At 40.9% G+C, this 23,970-nt stretch overlaps 1 protein-coding gene and 1 long non-coding RNA gene across 5 annotated transcripts in view; both read left to right on the top strand.

Moving 5' to 3' along the window:
- Positions 1-23,970, top strand: part of LOC311150356 — a 684,587-nt gene that overhangs the window by 216,181 nt on the left and 444,436 nt on the right. The gene's annotated exons all lie outside the window — the stretch shown is intronic.
- On the top strand, positions 802-23,619 carry LOC311150060 (sodium-coupled neutral amino acid transporter 3-like). 3 transcript variants are annotated; one of them, XM_084187307.1, is made up of 17 exons: positions 3,403-3,637; positions 6,805-6,858; positions 7,858-8,015; positions 8,850-8,925; positions 9,051-9,166; positions 9,868-9,941; positions 10,349-10,441; positions 12,595-12,676; positions 14,987-15,069; positions 15,321-15,379; positions 16,252-16,377; positions 16,715-16,794; positions 17,096-17,196; positions 18,863-18,987; positions 21,538-21,682; positions 21,893-21,996; positions 22,206-23,619. In XM_084187307.1, exons 3-17 carry the CDS (start codon positions 7,957-7,959, stop codon positions 22,308-22,310), a joined length of 1,428 nt encoding a protein of 475 aa, XP_084043433.1. In that variant the 5' UTR covers positions 3,403-3,637; positions 6,805-6,858; positions 7,858-7,956; the 3' UTR covers positions 22,311-23,619. The 3 variants fall into 3 exon arrangements, with proteins under 3 accessions (XP_084043434.1, XP_084043433.1, XP_084043432.1); XM_084187308.1 differs by lacking the exons at positions 3,403-3,637; positions 6,805-6,858 and adding an exon at positions 802-1,030; XM_084187306.1 differs by lacking the exon at positions 6,805-6,858.

Raw genomic sequence — 23,970 nt, 5'->3', positions numbered from 1 at the left:
TCGACGACTTTCATAAACAGTCGGCTTCGTTAGGCTTGCTGGAACACACCCTGACTTTGACTGCATTTTGGCCTATGCATTTTGGAACCTGTATTATTTAGACGTGTCATATTGTATCCTTTTTTCAAGGGGGTTGTTAGTAATTTTTATACCGATATGATGAATATTAATTGATCTTGACATTATTGTAACTATATTACTATCTGTCGGGGACCAAGGCCATTTATAGAGTTATAAACAGTGTATTTTTTTTCTTCATCAAATCTCAGATGTTATGCGTCCTACAGGCTATACTTTTCTATTAATTTTTTTATGTAGAGATTTCTAGTGACAAACACATAATGACATCAGAATGTCAACCATGGGAGTACTTTCACTTTCTGCCATCTGGTGTTTGGATGCAGCTTTGTCCTAAGGACTCAATTGAGTTTAAAACGTTTGACTGCTTTCACCAGTTTTGAGTTTAGCTTCATAAAGCCTTGGGGTTTACCTTTTCTTTCCACTGTATTTCATAAGGGGACCTGATGTAACTCATACCACTGGGCCAGACTCTTAGGCTACCAGAGAATGATCACCTCACCCTATTTATTTCCAATGTTGCCCGTTTTTGGAGCAGGGGGGCATGTGAGAATGAAGTATGTTGATAGGACAACAAGTCAATGGGTCTAGTGTATTTGAGTGTGCCTTCTCCAAATGTGATAGATTCCCAATGGAGCAATTGTTGCGAGAAAATGCCCCTGCCCGCCTGCTTCTGACAGCAGCTATAGTAGTGAGCACGTGTGACATCACAAGAAACTTGAGACCATCATTTTGAACAGCCCTCCCTTTTAGTGCCTTTTCCTCTATATGTGCTCGCCCCCTAACCCTCTCCCTTACCCCTAGCAGACACTCTGCTCTTTCTTCTTGGCTATAAACTCAGGCCAATTGCAATTGGGCAAAACAACACCTTGGCCAAGAAAACATCTCTTCTTCTCAGGACACACTTCACTAACTCTCTGTCTTTGAAACTCTACGTTCTCTGCATTTGAAGGTAAGAGAACCCAGTCCTTTATTATGCTCTATTTATTGCCATGCCACGTGGGGGTCGTAGGAGGAACTTGACAAGAACGGTAAAATACAATGGAAATTCCACTGGTCGACATCAGTAGGGAATGTTGTGAGGTAGCATTGTGGAACTTGTCATTGTCAGTAGAACTACTTGATTTGACTTCCACAACAAATTTGAGTACTAAAGTATTTTTTTCAGTATTCATGATTCTGTGTTTTCCTGAGCAGTGTCATGTATGTGGATATATATATATATATATATATATATATATATATATATATATGAATTGTTGGAACACTGGTCTGATTAAGTCCATTTAGAAAGGTCAAAGACAGACACAGTGTGATAAGTAGTGAGCGCACAGGATTAACTGCACCAACTGACAGCAAATGCAGTGGCCACTGTCTCCTTTGTGTGACTGACACTGTATTTAGGGACTTGCTCAGAACAGCATGTTTTGTAGTTAAGTGTAATGATTGATTCATATTTTTCAGTTCTGACTGTTTTGTAATGTGAATCAAACCCACCACTCATCATGGAACATGATCTCATTCTTTGTCTGTAAATGCAAAAGTCTCTGCAAAAGTCTCTGACAGAAATGTCACAGTATGTTTTCAACTATGGATCTGGAATACACTATATTTTTATAACTGAGAGAGTGTCTACTGGACACTAGTGTCCAATGGAGTGCCTTTTACTTCAGTTGTTAGCCAGCGGATCCAACCCACTTCCCTACAGCTGCACTAGGGTTGGACAGCATTCCTGTGTATAATAAGACACCACGGAGCCAGGGTGAGATATGGCTTGGAAAACGTACTTCAATCCAGGGATGACAAATGCGTTGTACTCTGATTTTGTCCCATTATCCCAACTGTTACACCAAGAAGATTGAATGTTTTGAAGTAAACTGCCGTTTTCGTCCTCATGCTAGCTAGCAGTAGCAACAGCAGCCATTATGGAATGGCACGTCACGTTGAACAACGAAGGAGCTGATTGGCTGATACAGCCATTCCAAAATGGCTGCTGTGGCTTCTGCTACCGACCCTATTGCAGCTGTAAGCAAGCGGGTTGGATCTGCTGGCTACTTCAGTTGTTTGAGCAAGAAACCCCTTTTTTCACTTTGCCTAATAAATGCAAGAATCAGTTGATCCTACCATTGGAGAACATAATTTATAGCTGTTCCTCAAATTGTATTTACATAATCTGCATAACAACCTCTCAATCAGCCAATGGAAAGCAATACAAAAATGGAAGGTTATTACATAATATGTAATGTATACACCCCTCGAAAAGAGGGGGTCGGATGGTGTTTTATTTGCTGTGCTCTGCTGTGCCATATACTTTCCCATTTTTTCTTCAGGCACATTTGTTTCTCTCACTCACTCAGCAACTCAGCCTTGGTATCATACAAATAGTTTAATACTAGTTTCAGTAACAGAGGGAAGTTGCAATGTCTATCCACCATTTCAAACTACCGTCACATGGTGGTACATATTTGTGGTTCTTCTGTTGGACAAAACTATGCAGGATTGGTTGATGGAACTCCCACTATTAACTTTTTCTGCTCATCACAGATTAAGCTATGTGTTTTCTGATGGGTCAGTCAATAATCCATCATATAAGAAACCTAGCTAGTTTTTTAGCTAAATCTTAAAACATACATTTGATCAGAAATACCACTCTAATTTTAGACCTTTTTTAACCTGAGATCATCCTTCTTCACTCAGAGAGGATTTCCTGTCTGTATTGGTTGCCGAACACTATGGCTGGAAAAGCACTCAACTTCCTAAAACATCCAACATAAACATCAGAAAAATACTACATTTCAATGAAAGAGCATTGCAATGTAGATAATGCGTTCAGAAATAGATAATGTGTGTGTGTGCGTGCGTTTGTGTGCATGGGTCACCAGTGCATGTATCTGTGTGTTTGTTTGTAGTAGTGGTGGTGGTTGGGTGTTGATTTTTTTTAGAGACATTTTGTGTTGGTGTGAAGTGAGAACAGAGTAGAAAGACATATTCTGGAGTTTGATTCCCAAGACGCAATGCAAGTATGGGCTTGCCCGACCCTTCTTGCCAGGGGCTCTTAATGTATTGGAATTAAGATTTTAGCCGAAGAGGGAGCGACTTAGCCAGGAGAAAAATCACACATGTAACGTAGCAATGTAGAAATGTGAAAAGGAAGAGAGACAGAGAAAGGAATGTTGGTGGAATGGGTGTGGGAACTGCAGACAGACCCCCCCCCCCCCCCCCCATCGCACTCCCCCCACCACATACACACACACAGACTTTAAATATTTGGAGCACTAAAGATTTAGGGAAAATAAATAGTGAAGTGGTATTACTTCATAAACTGTCACTGAAAACTCCCACTCTCCCTTTATCTCCTCTTCTCTTTATCTCTTGCTACACTCACTCTTTCCAAAAGGTTTTAACTGGGCTTTAACTGGGTGCTGAGAAGGTTAAGTAAATAATATATCAACGGGCGGACTGACTGACTGACTCACTAGAGGATAGATTGTTACCTGAATCGGATCTTAGTACATTAGAGGAAGATACTTCAGTGAACAATCTACTGTTTTTAAAAGGGGTAAGTTGTTTATAAACAGCTGCATGATATAGATTAATAGCTACATTAAATGCATTAGCATAACCAGTTTTCTCAGGGGAGGTGTGTGTAGGGATTTTTTGATTTATTAGGATCCCTATTAGCCGACGCCATTGGCGACAGCTAGTCTAAAGTACATGACCTCTTCTGGTCTGTCTATCAGTTCAAAATGAAAAAATGTGTTGGGAGGTTTAGTAGATTCCTTAAAGGCCCAGTGAAGTCAAAAACTAGATTTTCCTGTTTTATATATATTTCCACACTATGAGGTTGGAATAATACTGTGAAATTGTGAAAATGATGATAATGATCTTTTAGTGTAAGAGCTGTTTGAAAAGACAGCCTGAAATCTCAGCCTGTTTTTGTGGGATGGAGTTTTGGCCTGCCTACTTAATAGACCAATAAGAAAGAGAGTTCCAAACCTCTCTGCCAATAACAGCCAGTTTTCAGTTTACCCCTCCCCACTCAGACCACTCCCAGACAGTCCTAGCAAAATTCTGTTGGGTATCATTGATATAGAAACTAGAGTTGCCCCATGGAGCAGAATTGAGGTACAATTTACACATATCAAAGGGTAACTCTTTATTTGGATAGTCTATTTGTAGATGCTCTACAGACTATCAGTAACATTTCAACTAACTATCTACTAAACCTAACCTTAACCCTAACCGTAACTCTTACCCTTACCCTTATTCTAAACCTAACCCTAACCGTAACCTTAACAGGTTGCTTATCAACAGATAGTTTGTTGATAGTATGACCATCTGTAGAGCATCTACAGATGGACTATCCGGACTATCCAAATAAAGTGTGACCTATCAAAGTACTGAGTATGGGTCATCAGAAGTCACATTCTGACAAATCATCCAATCATGTCCAATCATCATGTGTCTCTCAGAAAAAGTATAATACGTGTTAGGGTATGTAGGGAACCCGCTACCCAAGTCACGTTTGAAAGTGCATGATGTGTCATGTGATGTCAGAGTGCATCAAACCTTATCAAACTCGCATTTGACATGATAGGTTACAAGGCTGAGGTCTCTAGCAACTGGTGGGGAGTTGCAGCTGGTAAAAAACCTGGACTTACTCCAAACTGCATCTTTGGAGCCAGTGAGCCACGTATCCATCCCAGGGTTTAAGAAAACTTCTGGCATGCATTTAAATGTGAATTCCAACATCCCACATCACTTGTACTATAAAACACATCTTTCCTCTAGAGGGTCATTGGGTTCAGCAGTGCAACACAGCAGTAATGTTTTCTATGGAAAGGTCAAACAGAAAAGCATACTTTCAAAAGCAGTAACTATGATGTATGGCTGCTTTTATCCAATATATTGTATATTGGTTGTACTTTCATGCCATAATAAAATAGACCAAAATGTTGTGTGGGGGTAGCAAAGAACATTAGTTATGGGTTAAGCATAGGCCTACATGTTGAAAGTTGAGATATACTTGAATGTTTTCTTTGGCTAGTCAGTCCATGTTTTTGAATGAAAAGACTGTAATACAGCACACTGAGAACAAAAGTAGCCTAGCTATAAGATTAGAAAATACAGCATTGCCTTGGCAGTGGACCAACACAACTGACAAGGCTTGATAAAGGGCCACATGCCTTATCCTGTTGTATACAGGGCCTTCAGAAAGTATTCACACCCCTTGACTTTTTCCACATTTTGTTATGTTACAAAGTGGGATTAAAAAGGATTTAATTGTCTTTTTTGTTGTTGTCAATGATCTACACAAAATACTCTGTAACGTCAAAGTGGAAGACATTTTTATTTATTTATTTGTTATTAATGGAAAATAAAACACAAATATATTTTGATTAGAAAAGTATTCAACCCCCCGAGTCAATACATGTTAGAATCCCCTTTGACAGCGATTACAGCTGTGAGTCTTTCTGGGTAAGTCTCTTAGATCTTGGCAAATTTGGATTGTCTAATATTTGCCCATTATTCTTTAAAGAATTATTCAAGCTCTATCAAGTTGGTTGTTGAACCAGCTTTTCCTCTAGGACTTTGCCTGTGCTTAGCTCTATTCTTTTTCTTTTTATCCTAAAAAACTCCCTATTCCTTGCCGATGACAAGCAAGCCCATAACATGATGCAGCCACCACGATACTTGAAAATATGAATGATGTGATGTGTTGTGTTGGATTTGCCCCAAACATAATGCTTTGTATTCAGACAAAAAGTAAATTTCTTTGCCACATTTTTAGCAGTATTACTTTAGTGCCTTATTGCAAACAGGATGCATGTTTTGGAATATTTTTTGTATGTACTGGCTTCCTTCTTTTCACTCTGTCATTTAGGTTAGTATTGTAGAGTAACTGCAATGTTGTTGATCCATCCTCAGTTTTCTCCTATTACAGCTATTTAACTCTGTAACTGGTTTAAAATCCCCACTGGCCTCATGATGAAATCGCTGAGCGGTTTCCTTCCTTTCTCACAACTGAGTTAGGAAGGACGCCTGTATCTTTGTAGTGACTGGGTGTATTGATACACCATCCAAAGTGTAATTTATAACTTCACCATGCTCAAAGGGATATTCAATGTCTGCTTTAAAAAAAAAACGCATCTACCAATAGTTGCCCTTCTTTGCGAGGCATTGGAAAACCTCCCTGGTCTTTGTTGTTGAATTTGTGCTTGAAATTCACTGCTCGACTGAGGGACCTTACAGATAATTGTATGTGTGGGGTAAAGAGATGGGGTAGTTATTCAAAAACAATATTAAACACCATTATTGCACACAGAGTTAGTCCATGCAACTTATTATGTGACTTGTTAAGCACATTTTTACTCCTGAAGTTATTTAGGCTTGCCATAACAAAGGGGTCGAATACTTATTGACTCAAGACATTTCAGCTTTCATTTTTTATTAATTTGTAAAAAGAAATAAAAACATAATTCCACTCTGACATTATGGGGTATTTTGTGTAGATGAGTGACACAACATCTACATGTAAACCATTTTAAATTCAGGCTGTAACACAACAAAATGTGGAAAAAGTCAAGGGGTGTGAATACCTTCTGAAGGCACTGTAACTCTTGTGTCAGTGTATCAGAAGGCATTATGTAAGCAGCCTCATATGACTCTATTTGCAGCCTCATATGACTATTTGTTCAGCAAATAATTACATTTCTTGTTTGCCAGTTTCATCTGTAATGACGTCAAATCACAGCTGGCACACCAGTTGGCATAGGGCTGGTATGTATCTTACCCTTTAGTAACACTGCAGTGGAGATGGACAAGAGTGAAATGCTAAACCAATACCAGGGATCCCTTAAAAAAGAGATTCCTATCTCAATGGCACTCACCTGTATACATATATATATATATTTTTTGTCATTTAGCAGATGCTCTTATCCAGAGTGACTTACAGTTAAGTGAGTGCATACATTTTTCATACTGCCCCCCGGTGGGAATCGAACCCACAACCCTGGCGTTGCAAGCGCCATGCTCTACCAACTGAGCTACACGGGACATAAAATATTAAAAAATAACAGTGTACAAAGTCTGTGTTCACAACGAAGTATGTGATGGAAACACAGTGTTTATATCAGATTTACATCCCTTTTCGGGGAAACGTGAGTTGATTGAAACAAAAAAAGAACTGGCACTAACATTCTGTACTTCATTTTGTAATGGAGGAAAGGATTACATCAATTATGAGTTGTCTGCAGAAAGTCTTCAAGGTAGATCTGCCAAGTAAACCAAACCCTTCTGAAAGAGTAATGGTAACAGCCGACTTTTCCAAATCCTGGTGTGTCAGAAACATTGAGCAAGGTGATTTGATATCAGCTGTTTACAGTATGGTTGTCCTAATTCAAATGCTATTGACAGGACTTCAATTGGAAGGACTTCTATTGGAAGGAATTCTATTGGAAGGAATCCAAAAGTAGTCAGGAGTCTCATTACTGGCAATGCAACCAGAGGCATCAAATGAAATGACACACGCAGGGAGAGAGTGGTGCTATGGATTCCTTTGGTGGGAAGCAGACATGTGGTCCCATAGTGACAGACACCTTGACAACTCCCACAGTTACCCTAGAGTCTAGGCTACACTTTGCGACGTGCAAATTCCCCAAACCGCTTTCAATGTATGTAAAACCTGACTGTTTACATTGTTTAGTCTACCATCTGGAATGACATCCAAAAGATAAGTTGTTCATTTATCTAATGTTTATCTTTTTATCTTTGTTTCAGATTGGAACTTTAGCCTCCTCGTGAATCCTTCAATGTGTTCCTCCAGTCAGTGAAGAACCATCAGTCACACCCAGCCCTCTTTGTATCAGCCAAAACAATATGGAACTCCAAAAGCTATCAAATGGTCAACACCATGGCTTTGTCCCTTTGGAAGATGGGTATGTGTCCTCTTTGACTGCATTAATTGCTACCTGGCATGCAAGATAATATCATTCTGCCAGTTGTGTGCATGATAGTATTTTGATTTCAAAAAGGCCACCAAGATTCCACAAATTCCAAGGATATTTGTGTTTGTTTTCTGACAAACAAGACTATTAACACCTTATATTTGTCACTGTTTGTGTAGATAAATTGTCTACAGTCTAGTTTGACATGGTCTTGTGATGTCAGTCTATTTCTGGGTTTAGCTGTCAACTAATGCAAATTCAACGTGAAAGCAACAAAGCATTTCACCATGACATTGGATTTAGGTTAAAAGTTGGGAGAAAAAAAGACGATGTTTTCCACGTTGATTCAACGTCATCACATTGATTTATTTTATTGAAATGACGTGGAAACAATGTTGATTCAACTAGTTTTTGCACAGTGGGGAGCCACTAACAACCATGGTGTGACAATCTTGTGGCAAGGCGAAATGAAAACACAGTTTTATTTTTATTGCACAGAATTTTATTGCTATGTTTGTTTGGCTATTTTGAGCAGATTAAACAAGTTAAATGAAATCCACTGTCATTATGGTTTTGCAGAGAAGGTATCTTATTTGTGTTGAAAACCTGGAAAAATACCTGTGAAAACATGCTATTTGTAAACACTAGTTTACCTCAGATGTATTTTAAACATTTAAATGGATACAGTACTCTTTCATGGATAGCATTTTCAAGCACCCAATGGATTATAATTATACTTTGCTTGGCTAAAGTTGGACATTGATGAAATTGGGTGTTGTTTAACCTTACAGTTTTTCTATTTCCTTGGTTTGATTGACTTCATAGTATCCCGCAGGCGGAAGAGGAAGAGGAGATGTTACCACATAAGAGTGATGGGACCAAGAAGCCCCAGTTTACAGATGTGAGTATGAAGAACTATGGCAACAGCTTTGGAGCCGGTAGTCATCCTTTTTATGCTGAGATGTCATGAAATGTCATTATGAGGAGTTATAACAATGGACATTCATGTCTTTGTGTCATTGGCAGTTTGAGGGGAAAACCTCTTTCGGAATGTCCGTCTTTAACCTCAGTAACGCCATCATGGGGAGTGGAATTCTGGGATTGTCGTACGCCATGTCAAACACAGGCATCGTTCTCTTTATGTGAGTACAGCAACACATTGTGTCCCTATGTGATTCTTTGAAGTGACAACAGACTAATTAGTACACACACACCCCCACCAAGTTAAATATTACACAGCTCTTGGCAGGACAAGATTTGGGGGGAAGGATTATTTGTGTCGTGTTTTTTGTTGTTGTCAAAAGGTTACAGATCCTCCCAATATTTGATACACACTGTTACTGCACAACACATAGCAACAATGTTACCAAAACAGTACAGTGGAATGCTGACAAAAATTATATGACATTTACAGTCCTCGAATGGTTAAAAGAACAGTGGCGAAGAGTGGTGTGCGTTGGTGTGTCCATATGTAATTTTTATGGGGAGATTTGAGACACGTGGGTGTCAGATTTCAGGAGTTAAATATAGCAGAGTTAGCTGATGAATCATAGCTTGGGTGTGAGCACACCACAGATATGGCTCCCTAGCATGCTTTGCACTTTGGGTTGCTCACATTCACGCCAGGTCCAGTCAGGAGTCAAGACTTGTTTAAATGTTTATGAATAAATAATTTGAGCATTGTCCCAATCAATTTGCTGTCACAGGAGGGCAGTCTATTCTTGTAGTGTTTACTTCGTTTGTTTGATGAATCTGTGAAGTGGTGGGCTGACCATGGGATTCATTATTTCAACATTGGTTTACCTTTCCAAAATACTCTAAGTCAGTTGTTTGTGCTCTGCAGAATCCTGTTGACATGTATTGCCTGTCTGTCCAGCTACTCAGTTCACCTCCTGCTTAAGAGTGCTGGAGTTGTGGGTGAGTATGTGTTACTTAGGACTAAACCTAGGAATCAAAGACAAATTAGAAGCTGAATCACAAAGTTTAACAAGATGAGAAAAGTGAACAGACTTTTCTGTCAACAAACTTTCCCTTTCCCATTTGGACCATTGAAAAACCTGTGATTTTACCCCTCCACAAATGCCTGACAGAAATGCCTAGCTTAAAAAAAAAAAGACAAACCTGAAGTAGGGATCCACCATATGAACCAAGCTGCCTGTAAATTAGTCATTGTGGGATCGATTCCCGCTGGGGTCACAAATACAAAAATGTATGCACTCACTGTTGTAAGTTGCTTTAGATAAAAGTGTCATCTAATGTCCTTGCATATAGATCCTGTCCCATGTCTACTCTTTAACAGACTAATGTCTTGTTTGTCTGTTCAGGTATTCGTGCCTATGAACAGCTGGGCTTCCGGGCTTTTGGACACCCAGGAAAAATAGCAGCGGGTGTCATTATAACCTTTCACAACATTGGTGGTAAGTACCTAGGAGGAGGAATTGGGTCATTGAGTTTGATTGAATGGGGCCCTCTGTCTATAAAAGTGCAAAAACATTTTGCCCCTCTAAGATTTTGAATTTTAAGCCCCTTAAGGTATAAAAAATATATATACAGTGAGGGAAAAAAGTATTTGATCCCCTGCTGATTTTGTACGTTTGCCCACTGACAAAGACATGATCAGTCTATAATTTTAATGGTAGGTTTATTTGAACAGTGAGAGACATAATAACAACAACAAAATCCAGAAAAATGCATGTAAAAATTTTTATAAATTGATTTGCATTTTAATGAGGGAAATAAGTATTTGACCCCTCTGCAAAACATGACTTAGTACTTGGTGGCAAAACCCTTGTTGGCAATCACAGAGGTCAGACGTTTCTTGTAGTTGGCCACCAGGTTTGCACACATCTCAGGAGGGATTTTGTTCCACTCCTCTTTGCAGATCTTCTCCAAGTCATTAAGGTTTTGAGGCTGACGTTTGGCAACTCGAACCTTCAGCTCCCTCCACAGATTTTCTATGGGATTAAGGTCTGGAGACTGGCTAGGCCACTCCAGGACCTTCATGTGCTTCTTCTTGAGCCACTCCTTTGTTGCTTGGCCGTGTGTTTTGGGTCATTGTCATGCTGGAATACCCATCCACTACCCATTTTAAATGCCCTTTCTGAGGGAAGGAGGTTCTCACCCAAGATTTGACGGTACATGGCCCCGTCCATCGTCCCTTTGATGCGGTGAAGTTGTCCTGTCCACTTAGCAGAAAAACACCCCCAAAGCATAATGTTTCCACCTCCATGTTTGATGGTGGGGATGGTGTTCTTGGGGTCATAGGCAGCATTCCTCCTCCTTCAAACACGGCGAGTTGAGTTGATGCCAAAGAGCTCGATTTGGGTCTCATCTGGCCACAACACTTTCACCCAGTTCTCCTCTGAATCATTCAGATGTTCATTGGCAAACTTCAGACGGCCCTGTATATGTGTTTTCTTGAGCAGGGGGACCTTGCTGGCGCTGCAGGATTTCAGTCCTTCACGGCGTAGTGTGTTACCAATTGATTTCTTGGTGACTATGGTCCCAGCTGCCTTGAGATCATTGACAAGATCCTCCCGTGTAGTTCTGGGCTGATTCCTCACCGTTCTCATGATCATTGCAACTCCATAAGGTGAGATCTTGCATGGAGCCCCAGGCCGAGGGTGATCGACAGTTATTTTGTGTTTCTTCCATTGTTGTCACCTTCTCACCAAGCTGCTTGGCGATGGTCTTGTAGCCCATTCCAGCCTTGTGTAGGTCTACAATCTTGTCCCTGACATCCTTGGAGAGCTCTTTGGTCTTGGCCATGGTGGAGAGTTTGGAATCTGATTGATTGATTGCTTCTGTGGTCAGGTGTCTTTTATACAGGTAACAAGCTGAGATTAGGAGCATTCCCTTTAAGAGTGTGCTCCTAATCTCAGCTCGTTACCTGTATAAAAGACACCTGGGAGCCAGAAATCTTTCTGATTGAGAGGGGGTCAAATACTTATTTCCCTCATTAAAATACAAATCAATTTATAACATTTTTGACATGCGTTTTTCTGGATTTTGTTGTTGTTATTCTGTCTCTCACTGTTCAAATAAACCTACCATTAAAATTATAGACTGATCATTTCTTTGTCAGTGGGCAAACGTACAAAATCAGCAGGGGATCAAATACCTTTTTCCCTCACTGTATATCCATCTACTAGCACTAACACATAGTATCTGTTTTGAAGAGGCCCCGTGTAGCTCAGTTGGTAGAGCATGGCTCTTGCAACGCCAGGGTTGTGGGTTCGTTTCCCACGGGGGGCCAGTATGAAAAAAAAAAAAATGTATGCACTAACTGTAAAGTTGCTCTGGATAAGAGCGTCTGCTAAATGACTAAAATGTAAATGTAAGAGAACCACATGGTCACATACAAATGCACTCATGGCTTCACTGCACTCATGGATTTCATGGCTCATAAAAGTTTTAGTGGTTCATGACAGAAAGTTTTCCTCCAATGTTGTTGTGATATTGCTAAGCATTTTTAGGCAAACTAAAATACAGGTAAAATGGACAGTGTGTGTCTGTGTTTTCTTATGATAATAGATGTTAACAACTCTGAAATATGTTTAATCCCCTCCAGCAATGTCCAGTTACCTATTCATTGTGAAGTATGAGTTGCCTCTGGTCATTCAAGCCTTCCTGGGCTTGTCATCAAACACTGGGTAAGTGGAGCAGCACCTTTCCACGTCTCAGTGTAGCAAACTAACATGAGGAGTATTGTCTTCGGCACACCTACTGATGTATGTTTAAGGCCAGGAGTTTTTCTTGACAACGCTACTTGTCCAGGAAACACTCTGGGCCCTAGTAAGGGGAGTAACATGCTACACGCTAACTGTTAAAATCCCCATAAGCCCAGATCACTCCTCCCTGATTGATCTCTGCAACCAATCAGAGCTAACCTCCTGTAGTTAGGACTGGACTTTCAACCCCATCCAATCTTTATTATCTGTCCATTGTACCATCCTCATTCCTCTTCATTGCCATCCCAAACTAGTCAACCCTCCCAATATTTGGTGCTAAAACCCAGGATAAGGATAATGCATTATACAGTGCATTCAGAAAGTATTCAGACCCCTTGACTTTTCCCACATTTTTTTACGTTACAGCCTTATTTAAAATGGATTACATTGTTTTTTCCCCTCACACAATACCCCACAATGACAAAGCAAAAACTGGTTATTCGAAATTTTTGCAAATGTATTAAAAATTAAACACTGAAATATCACATTTACATAAGTATTCATACCCTTTACTCAGTCCTTTGTTTATTTTTTTATTTTATTTTTTATTTCTTTCTTTTTAGTCATTTAGCAGACACTCTTATCCAGAGCGACTTACAGTTAGTGCATACATAATTTTTTTATTTTTCATACTGGACCCCGTGGGAAACGAACCCACAACCCTGGCGTTGCAAACGCCATGCTCTACCAACTGAGCTACATCCCTGCTGGCCATTCCCTCCCCTACCCTGGACGACGCTGGGTCAATTGTGCGCCGCCCCATGGGTCTCCCGGTCGCGGCCGGCTACGACAGAGCCTGGATTCGAACCAGGATCTCTAGTGGCACAGCTAGCACTGCGATGCAGTGCCTTGAAGCACCTTTGGTAGTGATTACAGTCTTCTTGGGTATGACGCTACAAGCTTGGCACATCTGTATTTGGGGAGTTTCTCCCATCCTTCTCTGCAGATCCTCTCAAGCTCTATCAGGTTGGATGGGGATCGTCACTGTACAGCTATTTTCAGGTCTCTCCAGAGATGTACGATCGGGTTCAAGTCTGGGCTCTGGCTGGGCCACTCAAGGACATTCAGAGACTTGTCCTGAAGCCACTCCTGCGTTGTCTTGGCTGTGTGCTTAGGGTTATTGTCCTGTTGGAAGGTGAGCCCCAGTCTGAGGTCCTGAGCGCTCTGGAGCAGGTTTTCATCAAGGATCTCTGTGTACTTTGCTCCGTTCATCTTTCCCTCGATCCTGACTAGTCTCCCAGTCCCTGCCGCTGAAAAACATCCCCACAGCATGATGCTGCCACCACCATGCTTCACCGTAGGGATGGTGCCAGGTTTCCTCCAGACGTGACGCTTGGCATTCAGGCCAAAGAGTTCAATCCAGAGAATCTTTTCTCATGGTCTGAGAGTCCTTTATGTGCCTTTTGGCAAAGTCCAAGCGGGCTGTCATGTGCCTTTTACTGAGGAGTGGCTTCTGTCTGGCCACTCTACCATAAAGGCCTGATTGGTGGAGTGCTACAGAGATGGTTGTCCTTCTGGAAGGTTCTCCCATCTCCACAAAGGAACTCTGGAGCTCTGTCAGAGTGACCATCGGGTTCTTGGTCAATTTCTTCGACCTCATGGCTTGGTTTTTGCTTTGACATGCATGGTCAACTGTGGGACCTTATATAGACAGGTGTGTACCTTTCAAAATCATGTCCAATCAATTTAATTTACCACAGGTGAACTCCAATCAAGTAGAAACATCTCAAGGATGATCAATGGAAACAGAATGCACCTGAGCTCAATTTCGAGTCTCATAGCAAAGGGTCTGAATACTTATGTAAATAATTTTTACAAATTTGCAAACACTTCTAAAACCCTGTTTTCGCTTTGTTATTATGGGATATTGTATGTAGATTGATGAGGATTTTTTTTTATTTAATCCACTTTAGAATAAGTCTGTAACGTAACAAAATGTGGAAAAAGTCAAGGGGTCTGAATACTCTCAGAATGCACTGTACATGGACCCAGCAAAACATGCCGCACCTTACAATCCTTACGCCTACCCCCAGGTCTCCAGTGCTTACCCCCAGGCCCCCAAACTGTGTTAGCCATCCCACCAGAACCACAAGCCATTTTTCCCTAACATTGCATCAATTGTCAAACAGTATGTTTCCTACTATAGTCTACATTGCATGCCATAATGAACCTAGAAGTAACTAACTTTTGTGTCTGGCTATGTTTTTTTGTTTTGTTTATGTTTTAAACTAGAGAGTGGTTCCTGAATGGGAATTACCTCATCATCATCGTCAGTGTGTGCATCATCCTCCCACTTGCCCTGATGAGACAACTGGGTATGTGACTGACCTCATCATGACCTTTGACCTTTCCTCATGGCTGCTAATGACCTCATTGGCTGTCTATCATTCAGTCAGCACCTCTTGATTCATAAAACAAAACATTTGGATTACTATAGACAGTGCTCTGTTAAGGATCTATTTTAGGTCAGGAGCAGACGTGTTCTGGAAACCAAACATTGTCAGCTGGGCTGAGGGATGGTTGTTGTTTTTTTGTTGTAGTAACAATTCTTGGTTGCGTCTTGCAGGGTATTTGGGTTACACCAGTGGCTTCTCCCTCACCTGCATGGTCTTCTTCCTTTCCTCGGTGAGTGACTTTCTGATGATGGATGTGTATACTGTATTATATTACACTATATATTATACCAACAATCACAGATTTCAATATTATATTCTGATGCGGCATTTGTGAAATTAAATTCCTCCTGATGATTGGACTTCCATTGTCCATGCTCTTCTATTGTCTGTTTTTAGTGATTCTTTACCATTGTTAATGTGCTAAATGTGTTAACAGTTTAGGGCATGAGTCATGACTAAAGACTAAAGACTGTGGTACTAATGTGCCCTTGACAATTTATGAGGAGATATTTATATCTTGTGCCACTCCACCTCACATGACATTTCATGTGAGCTCCTGTTTCCTATACTCACTGCCAGCCAGGCCTTGTTGTACAATGGTGAAATTTGCTAACAACATGGATACGTAAACTTTCTGAAATGGGTTATTGTCTGATTATTATGTCGACATACAAGAGGGGGGGGGGGGGGGGCAACATTATAAATTAACCACATTCATCCAAATTATTATTTTAATATTGTAATATGTTAAAACTATAGCTAAAATGTTTGATACTGTTCAATGTTGCTTGAATACTTGAGCACAATCCTAGATTACACTAGATTACACTGTTGATACAGTTCTGGGCATTAACAAGTTACTTTTTAAAATGCCTTACTGCAGAAAGGTACATTGTTCATGTGACAAATTCTATCGTTGAACTTGATTAATTAGCAAAAGCAGAAGGATGAATGAGGCTTGGGACAGGAATTCACAAGTTAACTAGAGATATGTCATCATGGTTGTCAGCTATAGAGGATCGATCTGTTTCTGCTAACTCTGACCTCTCTCTCTCTCTCTCTCGCTCTCTCTCTCGCTCTCTCTCTCGCTCTCTCTCTAAGGTCATATACAAGAAGTTCAACATCCCCTGCCCCCTGGTGCCATATGGCAGCAATCACACAACAATTATCAACACCACCATGGAGGAGGGACAGTGCAAAGGCAAAATGTTCACCATAAACCAGGAGGTTAGGGAAATGGAGCGTTTACAGCACAGCTACACAAATATCAGTTAAAATATATGTTTTAGTGTTTATTCCACATCAGCTCTGGTCTTAGGTTCTTACTGTGCTACGACCACATAAGGTTAGGAGCTATTTGCAGTTGGAGCACATGTCATTCAATATGCTAATGACTTTGTGCATCCATGCACATATCATGTTACGGCCAGGGCAACTGGTTGTCCATGTGTATTGAAGCAGAGCCGAACCAGCGTGGCACAAATGTCCACACAGTCTTGTGAGTTTACTCAAGCACTCCTCGTGTGATGCTGCTAAGTTAACTTACCCTTTATATGGTTTCCAGACGGCGTATACCATCCCCATCTTGGCGTTCGCCTTTGTTTGTCACCCCGAGGTGCTTCCCATCTACACTGAACTCAAAAAGTAAGTTGATAAAACAATATGAACCCCCAATTTGATCCCTTCACAAGTCGCTCTGGATAAGAGCGTCTGCTAAATGACTAAAATGTAAATGTAAATCACAATGTTGAAATGACAACCTTTATGACAACCTTTATCCTTCTTTACTGATACTAATTTGCAGTACAACACATACACATGTACCTACACCTGTTGGCTTTTGATTAAATCAAGGGACATTTTTTATGTAATAAATGGAACATTAGTACTGTAATCCCTCTACCTCATTAATAGATTTAAAAAACTGCTTTCTTTTCCACCAAAGCGCAACCAAGAGGCGCATGCAGGGTATTGCTAATGTGTCCATCATGGGCATGTTCGTCATGTACCTCCTCACAGCCATCTTTGGTTACCTCACCTTCTACGGTAAGACCAGGGCTTCAAGAGGGCTTTAGTTGTATATACAGTTGAAGTTGGAAGTTTACATACACCTTAGCCAAATACATTTAAACTCAGTTTTTCACAATTCCTGACATTTAATCCTAGTAAAAATTCCCTGTCTTACGTCAGTTAGGATCCCCACTTTATTTTAAGAATGTGAAATGTCAGAATAATAGTAGAGAGAATGATTTATTTCAGCTTTTATTTCTTTCATCACATTCCCAGTGGGTCAGATGTTTACATACACTCAATTATTATTTGGTAGCATTGCCTTTAAATTGTTTAACTTGGGTCAAACGTTTCGGGTAGCCTTGCACAAGCTTCCCACAATAAGTTGGGTGAATTTTGGCCCATTCCTCCTGACACAGCTGGTGTAACTGAGTCAGGTTTTATGCCTCCTTGCTCGCACACGCTTTTTCAGTTCTGCCCACACATTTTCTATAGGATTGAGGTCAGGGCTTTGTGATGGCCACTCCAATACCTTGACTTTGTTGTCTTTAAGCCATTTTGCCACAACTTTGGAAGTATGCTTGGGGTCATTGTCCATTTGGAAGACCCATTTGCGACCAAGCTTTAACTTCCTGACTGATGTCTTGAGATGTTGCTTCAATATATCCACATAATTTTCCTTCCTCATGATGCCATCTATTTTGTGAAGTGCACCAGTCCCTCCTGCAGCAAAGCACCCCCACAGCATGATGCTGCCACCCCCGTGCTTCACAGTTGGGATGGTGTTCTTCGGCTTGCAAGCATTCCCCTTTTTCCTCTAAACATAACAATGGTCATTATGGCCAAACAGTTCTATTTTTGTTTCATCAGACCAGAGGACATTTCTCCAATAAGTACGATCTTTGTCCCCATGTGCAGTTGCAAACCGTAGTCTGTCTTTTTTATGGCGGTTTTGGAGCAGTGGCTTCTTCCTTGCTGAGCGGCCTTTCAGGTTATGTCGATATAGGACTTGTTTTACTGTGGATATAGATACTTTTGTACCTGTTTCCTCCAGCATCTTCACAAGGTCCTTTGCTGTTGTTCTGGGATTTATTTGCACTTTTCGCACCAAAGTACATTCATCTCTAGGAGACAGAACGCGTCTCCTTCCTGAGCGGTATGACGGCTGCGTAGTCCCATGGTGTTTATACTTGCGTACTATTGTTTGTACAGATGAACGTGGTACCTTCAGGCGTTTGGAAATTGCTCCTAAGATTGAACCAGACTTGTGGAGGTCTACAATTTTTATTCAGAGGTCTTGGCTAATTTCTTTTGATTTTCCCATGATGTAAAGCAAAGAGGCACTGAGTTTGAAGGTAGGCCTTGAAATACATCCACAGGTACACCTCCAATTGACTCAAATGATGTCAATTAGCCTATCCGAAGCTTCTAAAGCCATTACATCATTTTCTGGAATTTTCCAAGCTGTTTAAAGGCGGGAGTGGCCATGCACAAAGTAGATGTCCTAACTGACTTGTCAAAGCTATAGTTTGTTAACAAGACATTTGTGGAGTGGTTGAAAAACGTGTTTTAATGACTCCAATCTAAGTGTATGTAAACTTCCGACTTCAACTGTACTCTACAGAAAAAAATTATGATTTCAGCATTTCAAATGATACTCAATTTGTGGGTGTGTGTGTGTGTGCATATAATATTTATGTAGTGAACACGGAATCTGAGCTCCTGCACACCTACAGCAAAGTGGACCCTCTGGACACCCTGATCCTGTGTGTGCGTGTGGCCGTGCTGGTGGCAGTCACCCTTACTGTCCCTGTGGTCCTCTTTCCTGTAAGAGCCTCCTCTCATTAGCTGTAAATACATACTCTAATTCAGTGTTTCCTGAACTGGGAACCACCCTGGGGGTCCGCGGAGGTACTACAGTGGGTCTGCGGCCAGATCTCTTTTTATTCTAAATAAATATTGCTAGCAACAACAGATTAAACACATTTGGCTAAGGGTTCAGTGAAACAAGTTTAGAGGGTGCAATACAATACAATACACTGTAATATTATTAATCTACAAAATAGGCTACCCTTATACAGTGGGGAAAAAAGTATTTAGTCAGCCACCAATTGTGCAAGTTCTCCCACTTAAAAAGATGAGAGAGGCCTGTAATTTTCATCATAGGTACACGTCAACTATGACAGACAAATTGAGAAAAGAAATTCCAGAAAATCACATTGTAGGATTTTTTATGAATTTATTTGCAAATTATGGTGGAAAATAAGTATTTGGTCACCTACAAACAAGCAAGATTTCTGGCTCTCACAGACCTGTAACTTCTTCTTTAAGAGGCTCCTCTGTCTTCCACTCATTACCTGTATTAATGGTACCTGTTTGAACTTGTTATCAGTATAAAAGACACCTGTCCACAACCTCAAACAGTCACACTCCAAACTCCACTATGGCCAAGACCAAAGAGCTGTCAAAGGACACCAGAAACAAAATTGTAGACCTGCACCAGGCTGGGAAGACTGAATCTGCAATAGGTAAGCAGCTTGGTTTGAAGAAATCAACTGTGGGAGCAATTATTAGGAAATGGAAGACATACAAGACCACTGATAATCTCCCTCGATCTGGGGCTCCACGCAAGATCTCACCCCGTGGGGTCAAAATGATCACAAGAACGGTGAGCAAAAATCCCAGAACCCCACGGGGGGACCTAGTGAATGACCTGCAGAGAGCTGGGACCAAAGTAACAAAGCCTACCATCAGTAACACACTACGCCGCCAGGGACTCAAATCCTGCAGTGCCAGACGTGTCCCCCTGCTTAAGACAGTACATGTCCAGGCCCGTCTGAAGTGTGCTAGAGTGCATTTGGATGATCCAGAAGAGGATTGGGAGAATGTCATATGGTCAGATGAAACCAAAATAGAACTTTTTGGTAAAAACTCAACTCGTCGTGTTTGGAGGACAAAGAATGCTGAGTTGCATCCAAAGAACACCATAACTACTGTGAAGCATGGGGATGGAAACATCATGCTTTGGGGCTGTTTTTCTGCAAAGGGACCAGGACGACTGATCTGTGTAAAGGAAAGAATGAATGGGGCCATGTATCGTGAGATGTTGAGTGAAAACCTCCTTCCATCAGCAAGGGCATTGAAGATGAAACGTGGCTGGGTCTTTCAGCATGACAATGATCCCAAACACACCGCCCGGGCAACGAAGGAGTGACTTCGTAAGAAGCATTTCAAGGTCCTGGAGTGGCCTAGCCAGGCTCCAGATCTCAACCCCATAGAAAATCTTTGGAGGGAGTTGAAAGTCCGTGTTGCGCAGCGACAGCCCCAAAACATCACTGCTCTAGAGGAGATCTGCATGGAGGAATGGGCCAAAATACCAGCAACAGTGTGTGAAAACCTTGTGAAGACTTACAGAAAACATTTGACCTGTGTCATTGCCAACAAATGGTATATAACAAAGTATTGAGAAACTTTTGTTATTGACCAAATACATATTTTGCACCATAATTTGCAAATAAATTCATTAAAAATCCTACAATGTGATTTTCTGGATATTTTTTTGAAAAAAAAATTCTCATTTTGTCTGTCATAGTTGACGTGTACCTATGATGAAAATTACAGGCCTCTCTCATCTTTTTAAGTGGGAGAACTTGCACAATTGGTGGCTGACTAAATATTTTTCCCCCCACTGTATGCACAACATGGCCTGGGAGGCTCACAGGGATCCACAGTACTCCATCAATGATCCAGTTTTCAACTCAAGTTTCTTGTATTTCGTTTTAAAAAATGTTGAACATCAATGCACTGCAATTTAAGCTTTAAAACTGCAAAATTGTCTCTCTGCCCCATGGGGAATAGAGGTAGAATTGCAGGAAATTACCTTGAAAACTGCTAACTGTTCTCTCCGATGCAAAGAGGGTGCCTTTAAAATGTTATTTCCCAGGGCCCGAGGCTTGGTTAGTCCGGAATGCTCTTTTTGGTTTTAAGGGGGTCCCTGATGAATTTGCTATCACAAAAGAAGTCCCTGGCCCCAAAAAGTACTTATTACTGTATTTCTAAGGACGCTTCCAATGGTTTGCATTTCAAACATTGTTTGCATTTCAAAACCAACATAGCCTAGATACTGTATATATCAATTTCACTCTAAATGTTAACCTACTGTGTCATGCTTAGAATAATTGATGCTGGGTTGTACATCCTATAATCTCTGTTCAACCCGGAGTTGGTATTGTATGGAATGTAATTTCATCAATTGGGTCTTTTATTTAGGTTGATTGACTTTAAACATACCTCATAACTGACACTCGGCAGCCATGTTTCAAGTTTCACTGTAGACACTCCTCTGAGTCCTCTCTGTTGTGTGTGGTTTCTCTCCAGATTCGCAGAGCCATTCTCCAGCTCCTGTTCCCAGAGAAACCCTTCCACTGGGCACGCCATATCACCATCGCCCTGTGTCTCCTCTTCGTGGTCAACGTTCTTGTCATCCTTGTGCCCAATATCCGAGACATCTTTGGCATCATTGGTGAGACTCCGAAAAAAAGCACTTATATGCTCATGAGTATAGGCTACTACAGTTCTTGCCATCCAGCCTCAGATGCTCTTTCCCTCCATACTCACCAATCAACCAGACATGCCATGTCTCATCATCATCCTTAACGCTACAGGAAAGACAGTTTACATTACATATGCCTCATACAAGAGTACTTACTCATTGTCTCATCTGGCTGTCCAGGGGCCACCACTGCACCTAGTCTGATCTTCATCCTCCCAGGATTATTCTACCTCCGCATTGTTCCCACCGAACAAGAACCAATGAAGTCAAGACCAAAGATCACGGTAGGTTTTTACATAACATTCATTTTCCTGCCATTGTCTAGACACGTTTGTTAAAACTCTCCATACAATCCCCAGGTTTTCAGAGTGGGTGGGTGGTATCACAATGGGTTCTGGAAAGAACTTCCGAAATCCGGCTTTGTATCGAGATTTTAAAAAACTTTAATGACTTAAAGGTCAATTCCAACAACTCTTTCTCTGGCTGGTTTCAGGCTGCCTGTTTTACAGCCATGGGCTTCATCTTCATGTCTATGAGCCTGACATTCATCATCATCGACTGGACGACCGGAGAGAAACGAGCTGGAGGTGGCCATTAGAGCACATCCATTGAGGTAGGGGTCCAAACGCCACACAGCTGCACGCCTTGTCACCATACCACTTCTCGATCACGTCTGGATTGTGAGAAAGATCAAACACGGTTGAAAGGCTGGACCCAGATCATCATGAGTCTTACCATACCTGCGCCATGGTAAGACCGTTTACCCACCAATTCAAATCAAATGGACATCCTACTCTTCCATGGAGGCTAGTCTTTGAGGAACCCAGTGATGTCACTTTCTTTGTGGAAGGAGTTCTAGTCAGAGATGTCACCCAGGCAGTGTCAGAGGAGCTGATGAGGGTGTTGCCCATGGAAACCCCTAAACTACTACATGCTGCGTGTGTCAAAAGCCATTAAGCTAGTACCACGAATGAAGAGCATCTGGTGTAAAACAAATGTGACAGAGATAGAAGAAAAGGGGAGGGGTTCATTTTCTCTATGCAAAGAGACTTGATATCTTGAACAGTCAGGCTTCCCTTGCTACCCAACTGCCAAACATTTCACCCCACTGTTGTTTCTCGATCAAATATCAACAGTGGTTAAACCAGCTTTAAGGATAAGAGAAGAAAATGTTATTCTAAAATGGATTTACTTTTATGACATTACACTATCTGTGAACCCCTAGATTTGGTTGTTGAACGTAATTTCAGCTAATTTCTGGAGGTAATTGACTGGTAGTGTACAGTTTTTTTTCTCAGAAGCTGCAGACCATTTAAAAACAAAATGAGCCAAGAATGATAAATCAAGCACTTTTCTGTATGGTCTAACTATTTATATTTGACCATGTTGCTTGATGCCAAATAATGAATTTACTCACATTTTCCAGTTATCAAATCAAAGTTTATTGGTCACGTACACAGTTTTGCAGATGTTATCGCAGGTGCAGCGAAATGCTTATGCTTCTAGCTCCAACTATGCAGCAATATCTAGCAGTACAAATAAATTGTTTGTTTTTTTGTAATACTACTAGCCACTTAACAATTGTATTGGCTTTAGCAAGCCCATATAGGTTCCCCAACTCCTAAACTTATAACTAGCTACCAAGAAGCCATTTCAGGCTATCAATCAAATTAGATTAGCTAGCTTGTCTAACTATCTTAACTGGTATGCCTGCTGGCAAGGTTGGTAGACTTTAAAAAAGAAAGCAATAACTAATTGTACTGAATAAGACTAACATTCCTTTCCATCTTTTACCCAGATTTTAGCAGAGATGCAGAGAAGCATATTTCGTTTCTATACAGAAAGCTCAAGAGGTATGCTTAGATATGCAGAATAACATCCAATTCCCCCCCCCCCACCCCCCCCCCCCCCCCGCATAGAATAAAGCATAAATATTATGGTTCTAGAATGCAGGAAAAAGCTGTTTCAGCTGTTTAAAAAAATCAGAACGAGCAATATCAGAACGAGCAATGTCAGAGTCCGGAACATAAATATATATATATGTATGTGAATGGTGTGTAAAGACAGTATGGACAGTATATGAATAGAAAAAGTGTGTACAGCAGTAGTTATATAGGATGAGCCATGACTAGAATACAGTATATACATATAAAGTGTAGATACATATACATACATAAACATATAAAGTGGGTAAAACAGTATTTAAACATTTTCAAATAGACCAGTGGTCAATGACTCTAAGTGCATAGGGCAGCAGT

The sequence above is a fragment of the Coregonus lavaretus genome (assembly GCF_964263955.1).
Source record: "Coregonus lavaretus genome assembly, chromosome: 22".
NCBI classification, from domain to species: Eukaryota; Metazoa; Chordata; class Actinopteri; order Salmoniformes; family Salmonidae; genus Coregonus; species Coregonus lavaretus.
This window is presented reverse-complemented; position numbering and strand designations above follow the sequence as displayed.